General features: G+C 39.4%; 1 protein-coding gene across 5 annotated transcripts in view; it reads right to left on the minus strand.

Moving 5' to 3' along the window:
- KIAA1549L (KIAA1549 like) overlaps positions 1 to 16,109 on the minus strand; it is a 74,863-nt gene continuing 58,754 nt past the window's right edge. For 4 of the 5 annotated variants that reach the window (XM_074918485.1, XM_074918482.1, XM_074918484.1 and 1 more), the window contains 4 exons: positions 13,215 to 13,312; positions 11,923 to 12,068; positions 7,477 to 7,628; positions 1 to 3,657 (listed from right to left, as the gene is read on the minus strand). In XM_074918485.1, the coding sequence (XP_074774586.1) occupies positions 3,376 to 3,657; positions 7,477 to 7,628; positions 11,923 to 12,068; positions 13,215 to 13,312 (678 nt within the window). In that variant the 3' untranslated portion in view covers positions 1 to 3,375. Of the gene's footprint in view, positions 3,658 to 3,912; positions 4,029 to 7,476; positions 7,629 to 11,922; positions 12,069 to 13,214; positions 13,313 to 16,109 lie in introns of those variants that run through there. The other variant, XM_074918483.1, reaches the window with a different exon arrangement.

Genomic DNA, 16,109 nt, shown 5'->3' on the forward strand with positions numbered 1-16,109 from the left:
TTTCACTTTATCATCGCTTTGTGCTCAGTATAAATATTACAGCATGATTTTTCTTTCCCAGGAATGTCCTTACTGTCTTGATATCATCTTACTTTGTACTTTAAAACAAACAAACAAACAAAAAATACAGAAACCTATTAAAAACAGGATAAAAAGCCATTATGAATGAAAAATGTAAGATGCCTTTGTGAATAAAGTGCACCACAATGGTTTCAGAGTGATGGTTCAGGAAATATTCAATAGACTGCACATCACCGATACAATACCAAACAAAATTAATTTTGAAAGTCTAACAGGTCTTCCTCAGTAGGATGAAGAGTAGTTTATTTAACTTTACTGAAATGTTGGGTTTTTTTCTTTCTAGAAGGCTATTTAAATGTTTTTACTCGGGGTTTTTCTGTCTGTTCATTTTGTTTGCATGTAGGCATTCAAGCCCTGTACACCTACATAATTTCCAAACTTTTTGATTTCCAGTATGGCAAGATACTTCATCAAGTAAGATGTAAGAGGCTTTACCTGCACACATTTTTCAATAGAACTACTAAGTTGCTTAAATTTAAGAATGGGCAGAGATCTAAGAATGGGTAGAGATTTACAAACAGAGCCAAGTGTCACAAAAGCACTGTTTAAATCGGGTACATCCTACCTCCTGTGACCCTTTTGGGACTACGTTGTAACATTACCCCTCCCAGCTCTATGGCTCCAGCACTCCTCTCAATGATGATGGTTCCGTATTTGCAGCTTTAGGATAAGTCTGCAAAACTGGAGTCTAAGATACAGAAATCTATTTCACCAGCACATTTCACTCCCGTTGCATAGAAGGGCCTATCTACTTGCAAAACGTCGTTGAGCTGAACAGAAGAACCGTTAAAAAAACTGAGGTAATAAAGCTGATGCAAAATGTGGCTGACCCAATTTAGTGTTGGTTTCACTTACTGAGTTAGAGTAAGCCAGTTATGAACCAGCTTAGGCTAAATAAAAGCAAGCCGCCCTTCAATTACATCTACACTTACATTACAATGATGTAAATGACTAAAAAAATAAGCAGAATATTGTTCAAGGGATTCTAGTGAGACTTGAATGTATACGTGAACCCTCGTAGAGAAACTCAGCCTTGCTCTCAGTGAGTGAAGTTCCCACCGAAGCCAACCAGAACTAGTCTTTTTATGGCACTCTGAGTTTGGTCCAGTATTTTTAAGGTGTTATTTTAAAGTGTGATATTCTTAGGCAGCTATTAATTCAACATAATTTGGGTGCATTGTATTACACTGATAACATCAGTATTATTTAGCTGACAGGTAACTGAGAGCAGTCTGTCTTTACTAGACTTATACGAAAGATTGAGTTTCTTTGGTTGTTTTGTACCCAAGTCACCCAAATGTGTATTTGTGTACTCCAGACATAGCATGTTTAAACTGATCATTACAATTATTAGGGTTTTCTTTTGTTTTCTTTTTTTTTTTTTTTTTCCTCACTTGGTTTATGGAAATTTTCTGACTATAGCAGACTAGTCACTTATATAAATATACAGCACATATATACATAGAAATTACAAAAATACATTTTATTTATATCTGATTTTTAAATTAAAAAAAAAGAAATTTCACATTTGTTGAAAGATTAGCTAGCGTTCCAAAGGCTTCTGCAACATTTAAGGTATTGGAGCAGAAGATATCTGTATATTCTAGGATAACTATGTATCACAATCTCAGTCAGGGTTTATAATATAATTATTTGGGGAAAAAATAGTTCTGCTTTAAAAGTTTGTGCTTCATCAATTTCTTCTTTTATCCTCTGCTCTAGTCTCTTCTCCCCTTCTCTCATTTTATCGAGGGCCAAAAGCTAAACCAAGTTCCTCTTCTCACCTCAGTAAAGACCAAAGAAACTCAGAGAAATGAAATGATCGGACAAAAGAGCACAAGCAATTAAGAATAACTTAATAACTTACTGAAACGAAGGACATTACCTTTAACTCCAGTTGACATCAAACATGCCCAACACAACAAATTTTGCAACAACTTCAGTTCCCAAAGCTAATTGCTGAAAGAACTGAAAACAATTGTTCGTGATCTCCAACTAGTTTGTACAACTGCAAAAGATAAAACTACTGTTTCATTCAACTGGTTTGATTTTCTTTTGGGATTGGATTCATACAACAATGCAGTTTAATAATTAGTGACCTTTATCTTGCACAATATAAAGTCAGCGTAATTTCTGGAAATGTTCTTTTTTTCCCAGAACATTAGTGTATTTGTTAGTCCATGTCGTTGTTTACTTATATACATGTTAATGTAATAATCACGTCCTCTACATTCAGAACTTCCTAGGTGTGCATTCGCTGTGCCAGTGTAATCAAAATCAACTGCAGCTTCAGGGTAGCATTTTCTGGCATCCCTTTAGTAGATATCGTTGTTTAAGAAAGAGAAAAAAGCACTGTGTTAAACAGAGGTTTTCTTGTCCAAGCAGGTGCATTCATTATTCCAGGTTGGAAAGACTTGCTCAAAGGTCTCAGGTTCACCAGCTTCACATGCATTCAGACTGAAAAGCCTGAATATAGAGCAAACACAAATAACCTTTTTTTCATTTCTCCTGGAAGCTTCTAGCACCAATATCCTTTTGTTGGCTCTTCATGCATTGTATTCTCTCACGCTGAAAAAAATCTCCCCTCCATAACTCATCTGTGGCATTGAGGGACAAGGTAGCCACCAATTATCAAAATATCATTCTCCTTCTTCACAGTCTTCTCTTCTTTCACTTCTTTGTACTGTTAATAGGATGAGGAGAATCGGGGCTATTTACAGGCCATTTATTTGTATTACTTACTCATCTCAAATTCTTTTGGTTTGAATACGGTCTCTAGAATGAAAAGGCTGAATCACTCTGCATTGCCGAAATCAGCATCCCTTATACAATATCCTGCAGCCAACAATTAACATTGCCACCGCCAGACCTACTGCGTGTGGCCTTTAGCTAAACATCTTCTACTGTATTTTCTTCTTTAATCAAAGTTTTGACATGCAGAAGTTATTTTCGGCAGCTCTGCCTTTGGGCCTGCAAACGAAACATCGTTGTGGCGCAGACCTGTTCAGCAGCATCTCTAGTGACAGTGGGTCATGACACAAGAGCTGATAATTGCATGTGATCAATCTTATCAGTATTAAACAGTATCTTGGCAGCTTTTCCTTAGCTGGCAAGCAGAATTTCGTATCTTCAGAGTCCTGTTGCTCTGCTTGAAGTCCTTTCATAGTGTTGACTTTTCAGACAGAGAAAAACGCCATCGCTTTGGCACAATTCACAGCAAGTTTGTAACCAAAAATGAAAGGAGTCCCTTGGCTACCCCAGGTTGCACAATACAACTACTGTGCGCAAAAGATATTAGACCTGGAACTCAAACATATCTGTTTGCTTCTTGGCCAGTTTAGCAACTTCTTCTCTTATTGCCTTTACGAGGGCAGCTGTCGAAATGTTGGTGAGAGGAGCATCAGAGGGGTCATTTTCTGCCAGGCTTTGCTGAGAAGCTGCGGTGGACGGCAGAGGAGCTTGTTCCAGGCTGGGATGCATGCTCGCTTGCTGGCTGTATTGGCGAGGAAGTCGTGAAGGAGAATTGTGTTGGTAGCGGGAGCGTGGATAAGCCTCGATGTATCCAGGTAGTGGTACCTGTAGAGCATTGTAATTATACAAAATTATACAGAACAATTGATCCACAGTGCCACCTGTCCCTGGGACAGAACAAGATGTAACAGAGAAGACCGTATGAAGAGAATGTAAACCTCATACTCCTAAGTGTCCGTTTACAAGCGTCTATCTTGGCATGTGTCTTTAATGCACATAGGTCAATGTACCACGTACTCAACTCCCCAGACTGTGGCAGCAAAAACACCTAGCAGGGGAAACATTGCATGTCCTCATTTTTCATCACTGCAAAAAGGGAGAAGGCTTTTCTGGAAGTGTGTCCTCTGCTTACTGTTCCTCCGAAACATTCCAGTTTTAAACAGACAGCACCACTACATTTCAGGACACCAAAAAGCCTAGAACAGAAAAGTAGAGTTTGCTGATTTGCAGCCACTGTATAATTCAAGTCAGCCAAGTCTCTGGACTTACAGTTCCCAATAAAAACTCACTAGATCCAGACAACAGGGATAAGCTAAGGTATGCCAACCTGGAAACTCAACACTGACTTCTCACAACTATCAGGATTTCTGGCCACATTTAACAGAATTACATGGGGGATTCGCAACTTTACCCTGTTGTAACTTCACTAATTTCAGCCCCAAGTTACACTGGCTAAAACTAAAATAATAGCGAAGGCCCTTTAGCCACCGTGAAATACTAAATTTCCTTCACAAATCCATGAACCACGATGCCAATCTTTAAAGTCTTCAGAAGTTTTTAGCGCATCAAATAAAAATAGTATTTATTTATGTTTTGCAGAAGTCTGTAGAACGGGAAACTACAGCCCTTCATTTTGAAGAAGGCTTTATGTTGTTATAGAAGACAACTATTGTTGTCTTCTATAACAACATAACCTATTACTAGGACAAAATAATTTCTCCTTGAGACAAAGCTGATCATTCTACTCCATCCCAATGGCAAGTTAGGAAAGTTCAGTGACACTTTTTTATGAAGTGAGTGACTCAGAAAAGTACACTAGCCTACACTACACTCAGAATACTACACTTATAAGTTAAGTGGCATATTTCCACAATGTTTAATTGCTGAAAGGTTACATGTTTTTACTTTCCAAATACATTAAGGTTTTATGTAACTTAGAATACAGGTGGCCAGGCAGGTGTCTCAGCTCATTTTGGGGTTTCAGTCAGGCTGAGGTGTAAGGTGCTTTACCCACCAGGGCTAATGCGTTGGTGGGTATGCCAGAAGCAGAAATTCAGAATTTTACGTGTCTGCAAGCAGACTGAAATGTCAAAATGTAAAACATCTGCCAATTTTGTATAGCTTCTGAGGAACATGGGACCTCATCATGGACTTCAGAGTGATACCTTTGGAATTTTGCTTAAATCCCACTTTGACTCTGGCCCTGTGAAAGTTTAACAACGCTTTGGGAAAATTTTGCCACTTCAGGCATCTAAGAACCTATGAAAACCTGACCACTAGGATTTACACATGCTCTATGCAATCTTAGATATCCATCAAGTGATGGAGAGAACGTCAGACACCTTCAGCACGGCGTGATGAGATAAACATAAGGAAACGGGCGTGATATGAAAGTGATCATTAAATGCAGTTGCATCTGTTTAGTTTACAAAAGATTATTCAACTGTTTTAGTAGTACACATGAACACACCACTAGAGGCCACCAGGTTACTACTTTCACTAAGCCTCATCTAGCAATGTGGAAAACAAACGATTTTTTTGGATACAGTTCTCTTCTCCCACAAAATTTAGTGCTTCAGTACTTACCTTTTAACTGGGAAAATAGTACATTACAGTAAATTAAGCTTATAATTCTTTGTTGTCAAATCTCCTGTTTCTTATGTCCCATTATTTACAGTTCAGCTAGGGGAAATGCATGAAAAGGAAGGAATTTCAATTTTCACCTTATAGATCCTAAGCCTCCGTTCTTACTAATTGTCAGGAAAACCTTGGAAGCATGATCAAGCTATAATCTAGAGGCTCAGAAACCACAAAACATCCAGAAACTCAAACTCCTGAGTATTACTTTGGATCTTTCATTTTTTGCAGTTTTAGTCAGGCTTTCTGACTGTATTATGTTGCTAACACTATTACTAGTTCCTCTAGTAATGATTTTCAAATAAAGACAATGTACTGACATATTTTCAGGCACTGGGAGGTGCAAATTCATTGTAGAAACTGAAGTGGTTTGGTTTTGACCTTTTTTCCTCTTCTGCAAAGTCACAGGAGGGCTGAAAGTCTGAGTAAACAGAAGCTGTTAAAGCTCTGTAATGGGTAAGCGAAGTTAAAAGGAATATTGTTTCCTGTGAATTCTATATTTCCACAGTTATTTGTTATATTTTATCCCTCTCCAGTCCTCTCTGTACGATCCACTGGCACTAACTGCTCTTCCCACCTTTCCCTGAAGACAGGGAAACCCACAACAGGTTTACATTCTTCTCTTTCCTGAAGAATAAACTGGGGGTTGGAAACTTGCATTTCAGTTTGTTTTCCCTGTCTTGTCTCCCCTTCCGACAAGTGATATCTGACTCTTTTTTCATGAGACTGCAGTGAAGGAGTAGGGGCAGACTAAAGGAAAAAAGAATGGAAATAATTAATTTTTTTTTTTTTTAAATTTCTTCTTCTTGGAGAAAAAGTTTAAAATGATTGCCCAGACACAAGGGTCCTCCCGAATTTAAAATGTCAGTAGGATTAAAGCCAACAACAACAAGAAACCCAAATAAATAAACCAATGAAAAGAAAAAGGGTTTCCATACTTTAAAGGGCAGCTCTGGGAAGGGAATCTGATGGCATCAAAGCCTCCAGGTGTCAGGAACACATCAGCAGATGTGCTCAGCTTAGAGATGAACGTCTTTTTTCTTGACAGTTCAGCCTACAAATTCAGACTTGCATCTGACAGTCAAACTGAATTATTTTCCTTGCAGGCATCAGGAACAGTAATAAAGATTTGGCAACAAATAGCCGCCTCCAGGAACATTTATATGACTGTGTTGTCTCTTGCTTAGCTGCTCAAAGCCAACTATTAGACTCCAAATGCAATTCACTAAAATATTCTGTTGATGATATGCACAAGGAAATAGAATCCATCTCCCAGTTTGTTTAGATTAATTGGTTCTGCATAAATACCAGATGTGAGCTCAAGCAGCAGAATTGATCTTTTTTTTTTTTTTCCTAGTGGAAAAAAGCCCTAAATTTTAGAAATTGTTTCAAACATGATAAAATACTGCAATTCATTTTAGGATGTCTCAACTATATTTCTTTGAAATATAGGTATGTATAGTTTGGGCTGAAAATTACATCTGTCCCAGGCTAGGATTGTGCAATAAATTATTTAATTTATCATCTGTCACTGCAGCCTGCAGGAGGACGGAAAACACTGCACAGCAGCGCTGCAGCAGAGCCAGGAGCGAGGACTGAGGAGCTGGGCTGCCTTGAGAGAAGCCTCCAAGAGGAGAAGATGCTCCCCAGCTTCCAAACAGCACAAGGCCACCTTGAAAGGTAGCATCACCTACTCCTGCCACGTGCTATCCAAATATTTAACCTCTGTCCTGGGAAAGCAAAATGATACCTAACCCACCAGCTTTATGTGGGTGCCAGCCCCTCACCCAGTGAACACTTTAATTCTCTAAAAGACCCGACAATTCATGGGATGGACACCTAAAGTATCTATGCCACCTATGCCACCCTCTCATAACTCTTCACTGCTAGACCATCCAGGGAAGAATTACCTTGCTCAGATTCTTTGCTGATCACTTAGCATCGCTTAAAACCTCTCCTCTGCAAATCACAGAAAATATATGTAGTTAGAAAAGCAAGGATGCTTACTGAGTCTGCCCACTGCCCTGGTAATTCATTCTCTGCAGCATAGGGCATCCAGGCTTGGTTCCTGTATGCAGTGGGTGGTGTTGGGATAAAATAGCCTGTGAAGCCAGGTCGGTTTGCTGCTGGTATGGCAAATACTGCTGGTACGGTATTTCCTATTAAGAAAGAGAGTACATATAATTAACAGCTGACATTTTTCAATGCTTATGAAATAACTGGCCTTAGTAATTTTAATGTATTTTTTTTAATTGGTGAGAATGATCACCATCAGTTGTATGTAAGGCTTCCACCATCTGACTAGAACATCTCTATAATGCTGGGAAATACTGCAGAAGGAAAGGTTATATAATAATATATAACATATAATATATATATATATATAACATCTAATATATAACCGTAAACAGCCTTCAAATAAAGGTATGAGGACTTAGCCCTTAGGCCTTGATCCTTGCAACAACTGATCTTCATCAAAACTTTGAATCATTAGAAAAAATAAACCACCTTTTTTTCCTTTTATATTTGCTTCCTGCTTCCTTGCATCCAATTTTTAGCTATCGTTACCATGAGTTTGAGAGTAGTGCACCTTTCTTTTCAACAGCAGGTTATAGAGCATTCGGTTTACATGGTGGAACTCTCTTAATATCTCTAGGCACCAAACCTACAAAAATGAGTGACATTTAGAAGACTGTAATCTCAACAATCCCATCATAAAACTTCAGCGCTTCCATAAAAAACACCAAGGCCCTACCTTGCTCGATTCCTTTTCCGGGAACAGTCCATGACCACGATAAATTATGCAGCTACAACTTAACAGGAAACTTGGTGACACCAAATCTGTTTTATCACACCTTGATCAAGATGCATGCATAAGGATGTCCAGGAAACCTTCTACTAACATTTCACTGTCACTCTCCAAGTGGAGGGGGAGAAACCAGCCTTCCTAGTATGAGGTTCGGCCAAATCTCTGGAGATGTTTATACCTGCTCTTTCAGGTAGGGTTTATAAATGGGACTCTCAGAGATGCAGAGAACAACACGGTGCAATTACTCAGATTATCCACAGGCTATAATTGGGCTGTCTGGAAGACCAGCACCTTCCTGCATGCTCCCACTATTTCCCTTGAGAGAAGCCATCATTACTCCATGTACTTGCCACGTTTAAAGTACAAACAACTTGTTTTCCAGTGAGACTTCCTTCCTCTAGTGTCTATTTACTCATGAAGGCAGACACCAGCAATATACCACAGCTACATTAATGTCACAAAAATCCTCACTCCTAAATCCTGGGTGGGAAGGCTCTATATCATCTTTATCAGGCAGTAAACAAAGCATGTGGACAGTGTGTTCTGAGTACTCAGTTATAATACATGGACATGTATTGTACTTTTCAGATTCACAGAATATAGGAAAAATAACATCATTTATGTGAAAGCAGAAGAGCCAGTAATCCCCATAACACAAAGTACAACTCAAGCGTTTTCACCGAGGAGTGGAAGTACAGTAACATTGGCTAGATGGGCACCAGCTCTGTACTAGACTCAATGCAGAGAAAATACACTCCTTCCTTCCAACTGCACATCATTTGAATATTGCCACTAATTGCTCTCAGTAGATACGAGAGAGATGGAAGAGATGCCAACAAAGTGGCAAGACCTGGGCATTCTCCCAAACTTCACACAGAGAATAACTGATAGAAATTAGCATCACTTACGGGCTGTTCCAAGTATTTGTCCCCCAGAATGTCATTTACAGCCCTTGCACATCCTTGCTCCTGGACACTCTGTAAGGGGCTTATGCTGCCTGCTCTGATGGATGCTGGGAACACCGCACAGGCACACGCACAGGAATAGAAAGACTCAAACAGTGACGCCCATCCCCACAGCATTCTCCACAAAACTGGTGATTTTTAAGTTCTCATTGACCTCCCCTGCGGTCCTAGCTATGAATGCAATCAGGGCTTGCTAAGAGGAGAAAAATATATTTTTTTATATATATCAAATATACATTTCTTTCCAGAGCAAAAATCTGTTTCAAGACTGTCTCAAAAAAAAAAAAAAAAAAAAAGCGGGAAAAAATTGGAAGAAAAATGAGGGCTACATCATCCAAAATATGGACTAAAACCTTCTATGTTGTGATTGACATTTACACAGTGTTTTCTACTGTTAGGGATTAAGTCCGAGCTTTCATTTTGACATTGGGTTGCAGTGCCTTTCACCCATGTCAGTGAGGATGCTGGCGTCACGCAGCCATCGCAGAAGCAATCCGTGTGGAATTGCTATGGATCCGTGTGATCTATGATGTCCACCTGCACAGCAAGTAGCCACGGGCTATCTCACGGGACCTCTATCCCGATTCTTCCAGCCCCTTGGTTTGGAAAGACACAGGCTAAGAGATGGGAGCAATCCTTGTGCTTCCCAGATCACAGACAGCACAAAGTTTGCTATTTTAAATGAGTCAGCAAGGCTGGAAATAAGTATTCTTCAGACATGTAGAGAAGAAAGTGCTCCTCCTGTAGATGACATGTGGCTTCTACACCACAATGCTCTTTTGTTCATTTAACCGCACCGAAACGAGCTGCTATTCAAACTGAACACTTAATTAGCTGATGTAATACCTTATCCCAATTCTTACCTCAACATCATTAACTTAGAGCTGATGAGAGCAACATCAGGCTGTTTCATGCCAAGTCAGCACCTGCAGCAACGTTTCTTCATGTATTGAGGAAATTTTTTTTTTTTTTTCCTATCAGAAATCCTTGTATTAAAGTTGCACGTTTCTCACAACTCTCCTTGTCTTTCCCTTGTCTTTCCCTGTACTACAGCCTTTTCTAACATCTATCATATATGAAAGTTTCCTCCAACTACCCCCAGAATTATTCTGGGAAACTCCACAAGGTACCCAAAGGTCACTTGGTCTCTTCTGAAATGCAGCCATTCCTCAGTGGTAACATAACACACCTGCTTTAACATACAGCAATAAAACCTCCCCATCACTGTAAACGATAAAAAAGCACGTATCACACACAACACACAACTGCAGACATGGCGACCGAGCTCTTGGTAGTGTGGCATATTTATAGCTTCAAACGCTTTAAAATGAAAGGCTGAGCATCTGCTCTTTTCAGATTCACACGCACCCTTTGCCGAAGGTACGACAAGAAGTGAAAGTAGAACCTACTATAATTAAGTGACAACAGGTTTGCATAACGTTATTATTCTCAGTAATGCTGAATACAATGCAGATAACGCTGTATTGCTTCTGAGGAAGCTAAGAAATAATTATTTTTTTTTCTGACAGATTAACAGAACAATGTCTAATAAACCTACTAATTTCAAAACTTTGAACTGACAATATAAGTCAGAAAAAAAAAATCTTGTAAGGTCTTTTCTATAGCTCTTCCATAAAGCATATTTTACCAATGAGAAGCTATTTCAAATATTTTCCCAGCTAAATGTTATCCAGATACCATCAAAACAGTGTATCAGCTTAATCTCATTATTAAATCAATTCATTCTTAAACAAAATTCATATCAAAAAGACCAGGAACTCACTAGGCCTTTAACACAGGGACATTTAGACCCCAAACAAGTTCTGCACGAGTAGGAACCACATTCTCCAAAACAGGAGGGGAGACAAGCTAATGGATTACCTTTGACTATGCAAAAGCACTGCTGCCTCGTGCTTTGAAGGGAAGGGAGCGCACACCTTCAGCTTGCCCCCTCAGCAGCCCACTGTTGTGACAAGATGAGGGGTTAAGTTTCTCAAGAGGAAACTGGGAATCAAAGAACCTCATCCCACAGCCAGGTTGGAAAACCTGTCTCGCACACTCTGTTCTTCACGTCCACTTGTTTTTCCTCCTTTTCCTTAGAAACCAAGCAGAGCTGGATGCCATTAAGCATCCTTCTGCAGCACTACTTACAGCTCCATTGTACATACTCTGGTTTTTAGCACTTGACCTGATATTCTTGACTGATAAAATTATGGAAGGATCCACCCCATTTCTCCATGCCCCTCGGAACCCTGGTACTCACCTCTCCCACTTTGTTTCTGTACAGGGTGCAACACAAAGTGCGAGTCACACAACAGTCCCAGTACTGCAGCTTCTGCTTTTGCTAGCCAACACCCTCTGTACCAGCCCTAAAAATTCCACTGGGTTTTGTGGTACAGATGAACTAGTTTTATGGGCTTTTAATTCAGAGTTCTTATCAATAAGCCAGAAGAATGGTCCTGGTGCTTCTGCAGGATGAGTAGTAGTTTACAATGCAGCTGATGCTGCATTTACAAGGAGCAATCCTTTGTAGGTGTCCTTTAGTTGTACCAGCTAATACCTAATAGAGTCTTTCCCCAAATAATCATCTCTATTCACTATATCCCATACACTCACTTATATGCAAAATAAATTGTGAGGCTCTCAAAGGTCTAAGTTGGGTCTGCACTATTTTTTCACCTGAGTGAAAAGCTGATTGATCAAGTGGACCAACAGACATCGGAGCTCTCGAACCAGCTGCAAAAGATGCCTGATCATGATGCTGCGCCTGATCTGCCCCACTGGACTCAGGTATTCTCACTTTGCTGCCAATATCTGATGTAGACCTGTGCATTAAGAAAGAAAAAAAAAAAAAACAAACAACAAACTTTTGTCATTCTGACTGGCAGATGAGATTCATACCTACATGCATGCCTATCAGCTACAGCCAGCTAGGAACAAGCTACCTAATTTTGCTCTGGCATGACAGAATTGTGGAGAACTGGCAAACAGTAAGTCTGGAGGTCTGAGAACAACTGGTCACTACTCTGACAAAGCATGTTACTACCATTGCACAGAGTCTTTGCTTGCTGCTTCAGACAAATGCCTGTGACATGTAACACAAAGCCCAGAGCTTTGCCATAGTTCATCAACACAAAACTGTAGGCAATACCATATTACTACAGTATACGTGACATGGTATCATACAGTAGGAGACGACTGTGGTAAGTAACGTTAACTGCCCTGGGGAAGTACTAACAGCTTTTGAAACGGTCTGGCCCAGTTGCTTTAGAGCAATGTAATGGACGAACAAGAATATGTCAACAGACAGTGTCCACATCCTGAATATTTGGATGCAGTTACAATATCATCAGCAGTCTCTCAGAAGTTTCCTTTGGCCTCAGGCAGTACCTAACAGCACAGCACTGAAGGTTAAAGGACTTCATCCACCACAGAAATATAAAAATTCCTTGAAATGCATTTTATAGAGCGCCTTACTGTGAGGAAGAGGCAAAATGTATGCACGGAGCTACGGCAATCGGGCTTTTTTTGCACATATTTGGCTTCAGAAATGCAAGTATATCTGAAAAAAATCCCCAGACCCAGAGTACTGAGAAACATCTTACAATTCATCCATATCCCGTTGCAAGTCCTTACAACAGAAAATAGCAGGGAGAATGACAGCGCGAATTATCTACCACACATCTGCAATACAATACGCCATTATGCCGGCTGAAGCAAAACGTGTTTTAAAAGAAATTGGAGCCTGGATTTCTTAATTTTATTGAAACTGATTAGCTAATAGAAAATTCATTGTTACTCCTTTCTTCTTCATGTTAAAATGAAACAAAACCAACACATTTCTAATTTCACAAATGTGTCTTTCAGTGCCTTATAAATGGCTTGTAAACGCCCCTTCAGGGTTTGCCCCGGTTCTTATTACAACAGTGTTTTTTATAGACCATACCTAAAATAAAACAACAGATAAATACCTCCTGAGAGAGGCAACAGCCACAGGACCTGTTCTGGGAGGGACAGGAGGAGGAGGAGAACCCATTACCATCTCAGGAAGCTGAGAAAATCTGTAAGCCTGTAAAGGAGAAAAATAAATATTTTCTGAAACATCAGTAGATATCAAATTAAAAAAACCCAAAATAAATTAGATACCTGCTTCATGTGCTGGCCAACAGAAAGTTAACTTTTTGTGGCATCAATAGTAATTACATTTTATTTGAGAATTTACAGCACTTGGGTGATTTTAGGATGTGGAAGAAAACATGAACAAATGAATTCAGAGCCAAGGTGAAGTCTAATTAAAATAAAACGTATCAAACACTGTCTCTGTGACATTTGTAACCTTGTTGGTAAAGCAAATCTGTTACGATTATGTTGAGACTCAACAGCTGCTTTGGACCCACAGGAAAAAAGATCTCAGTATTTTCACTTCCTCCAGAAACAAAATATTTTAAAAATTCAGAAAGCATCGTCAGAGCAGCATCTAGTGAAGTGAAGCTGCCAGTAAGCAACGCGTATTTCAACCTCTTCCTTTCAGCCTTGAAGAGATGAAAAGAAAATTCTTCACAAAAACCCCAAGCTCCGTAACTTTCTAAAGCAATAACAAAGGTCTCCAACAGTCCTGAAAAAGCAGAGCAATTCAGGGGGACACAGGACCAACCCGCTAAATCACAAAACTAAGCGTCTTGCCTGTAGTAATTCTGGATTTCATCACTAATACATGTGAAGGATGAGTAATCATGTGCTTGAAAACCACGGCACCCAAGAAATGACACGTAGGACGGAACGTCTCTTCTGAATTCTTTGTGCTATTGTAGATTAGAGTCATAATTTTGCTAAACATACTTGAAGACGGAGAGGTGATCTCTCTTTAGCACTTTGTTGACACTTCAACACATTGTGGGTTGGGGGGGGGCGTTAATTATGCTTTTATTGACAATGCTTCAGAGCAGCGCAGAGGATTAAAGATAAGATTGGAGCAATAGAAAACAACATATTACAAGGAGGCTGTCCGGTATCAAGACATGGGCATTCTGACCAAAAATAGAGTCCAAAGTCCAGTGGTGGGACTTTGGCCCTCTAAACGAGAGGTATTTGGTTTAACGAGAGAAGCTCCCACCATAGACAGCAGAGAAAGCTAAAAAAACATTACCATGGGATGAGTCACGCTCTACCTCCTGCCTGTGGAGGAGCCTACAGAATTTACATGATTAGCTCAGACTTAACACCTACATTTAGGTTTGAATTTGGCAATATAAATCCCACACTAAATATCAAAACCCACTATCTTTCAGTAATCATATTTTAAAATGACACATTTAGACAGCGTTCCAATACCTTCTTTCTCAAATCGCTGCAAAACGGGGTTAACACAGAGGAAAGGTACCATCAAATACTGACTTTTGATGTTGCTGCCTCTGAGGGAAAAAGCAATTCAGACCAAGCATCCTTCTCCCGCCTCTCACTGCCACCTCTTTTAAGGCAGGGTAGAGTCCCTCAAAGGCATGGCTGTGAAAATTATTTTTCCTTTCATGCCACCTACAAAATTTCCTAATATTTACTTTCACCATGCTACAATGGTATTTAAAGTATTTCTATATTTAGGTGGGGAAAAAAAAATAAAATCTAAAAAAACAATGGTACATTTCTTAGCTAGGGGTTGGAAATACTGATTTTAACAAAAGAACTGCATAGAAAAACAAAAGCTATTTGCATCAAAGAAAACCTCAATAGATTTATAGAAAATTAGAATATAGAATAATAGAAAATTAGACTTCTCCTAATTGCACTGGACTTGAAATGGTCCAAAATGCCTCTTCTGCCTCTGAAAAGCTGGCAGTGCTCTCACAGGCTGAACGAACCTTTCACCCCACATCTTGCTCTCAGCATGCATTTGTATCAAGTATGACTTATTTTTTTTTTCCCCCCTCTTTTTTTTGCTGTATTTTAAAGGAACAGCACATAAGCTAATGTTTCGGAGTGGTTGGTGACTCCAGATACTGTTGGGGTATCACAGGGTAGACAAGGACACAGAGGTAGATTTGGGTTTTCTCTTGTGTGTTAGTGGATCTGCTTCGGAATATGGGTGTCAAAGGAGGCATTTTAAGGGATGACAAAGAACAGGTCATAAATGTGCTGCGACTGGTACTGAAAAATTTTTGGGGAAAAAAGTAGAAAATTGTAGCATTTATTTTGCTGCTTACATAAGAGCTGACCAGTTTTGAGTGAGTGGCAATATTTTGCTAATGGCTATGCAGAGGGAATCCTGTTAAGGTGAAAAATCCTGTTAGATCTGCTAAACCACGGCCAAGGAACAGTCCCTTCTGGGGGATGGCAGTCAGTCCCCTCTGTGCTGAGCTTCCACAGACAACAAAATGATTTCGAGAGGGAATGCCAGTATTTTCTAGAATTTCTCCAGTGGGATGGGGCATCAGAGTTTGCCTGCATGCAACACATGAATGGAAAAAGAAAAAAGTGTTCAGAGGCTAAATTAAACTAAAGTTTTACTATAGAGGCCCGTCTGTTATAGATTCAGATGAGCTCTTCAGTTCTAGACTAACTGGCATGATTGTAGAAATAGTCACTTCACTGAAATTCGTGCGCTGTTATAACTCCAATCAGAAAAGAACAAAATAAACAGCTGATTTAACAGAAAAAACACCTAATTTTATTCTTTAAAATTAGTTTATCCTTTGAAAGAAAAGTTGCATCACTCCTGTTGTTCACCAGAAAACAAAACAAAACAAAACAAAACTAACAAAACAACTTAAAAAGAGAAACAATCTGCATGAATCTCAAACTAATTTGTTGAAAAATGAGGACTTGTACAATACAAAGATTGTAACAATCACTGGCAGAAATAATCAAATCTG

This window comes from Athene noctua, chromosome 14 (genome assembly GCF_965140245.1).
Source record: "Athene noctua chromosome 14, bAthNoc1.hap1.1, whole genome shotgun sequence".
In the NCBI taxonomy this organism is placed as follows: domain Eukaryota; kingdom Metazoa; phylum Chordata; class Aves; order Strigiformes; family Strigidae; genus Athene; species Athene noctua.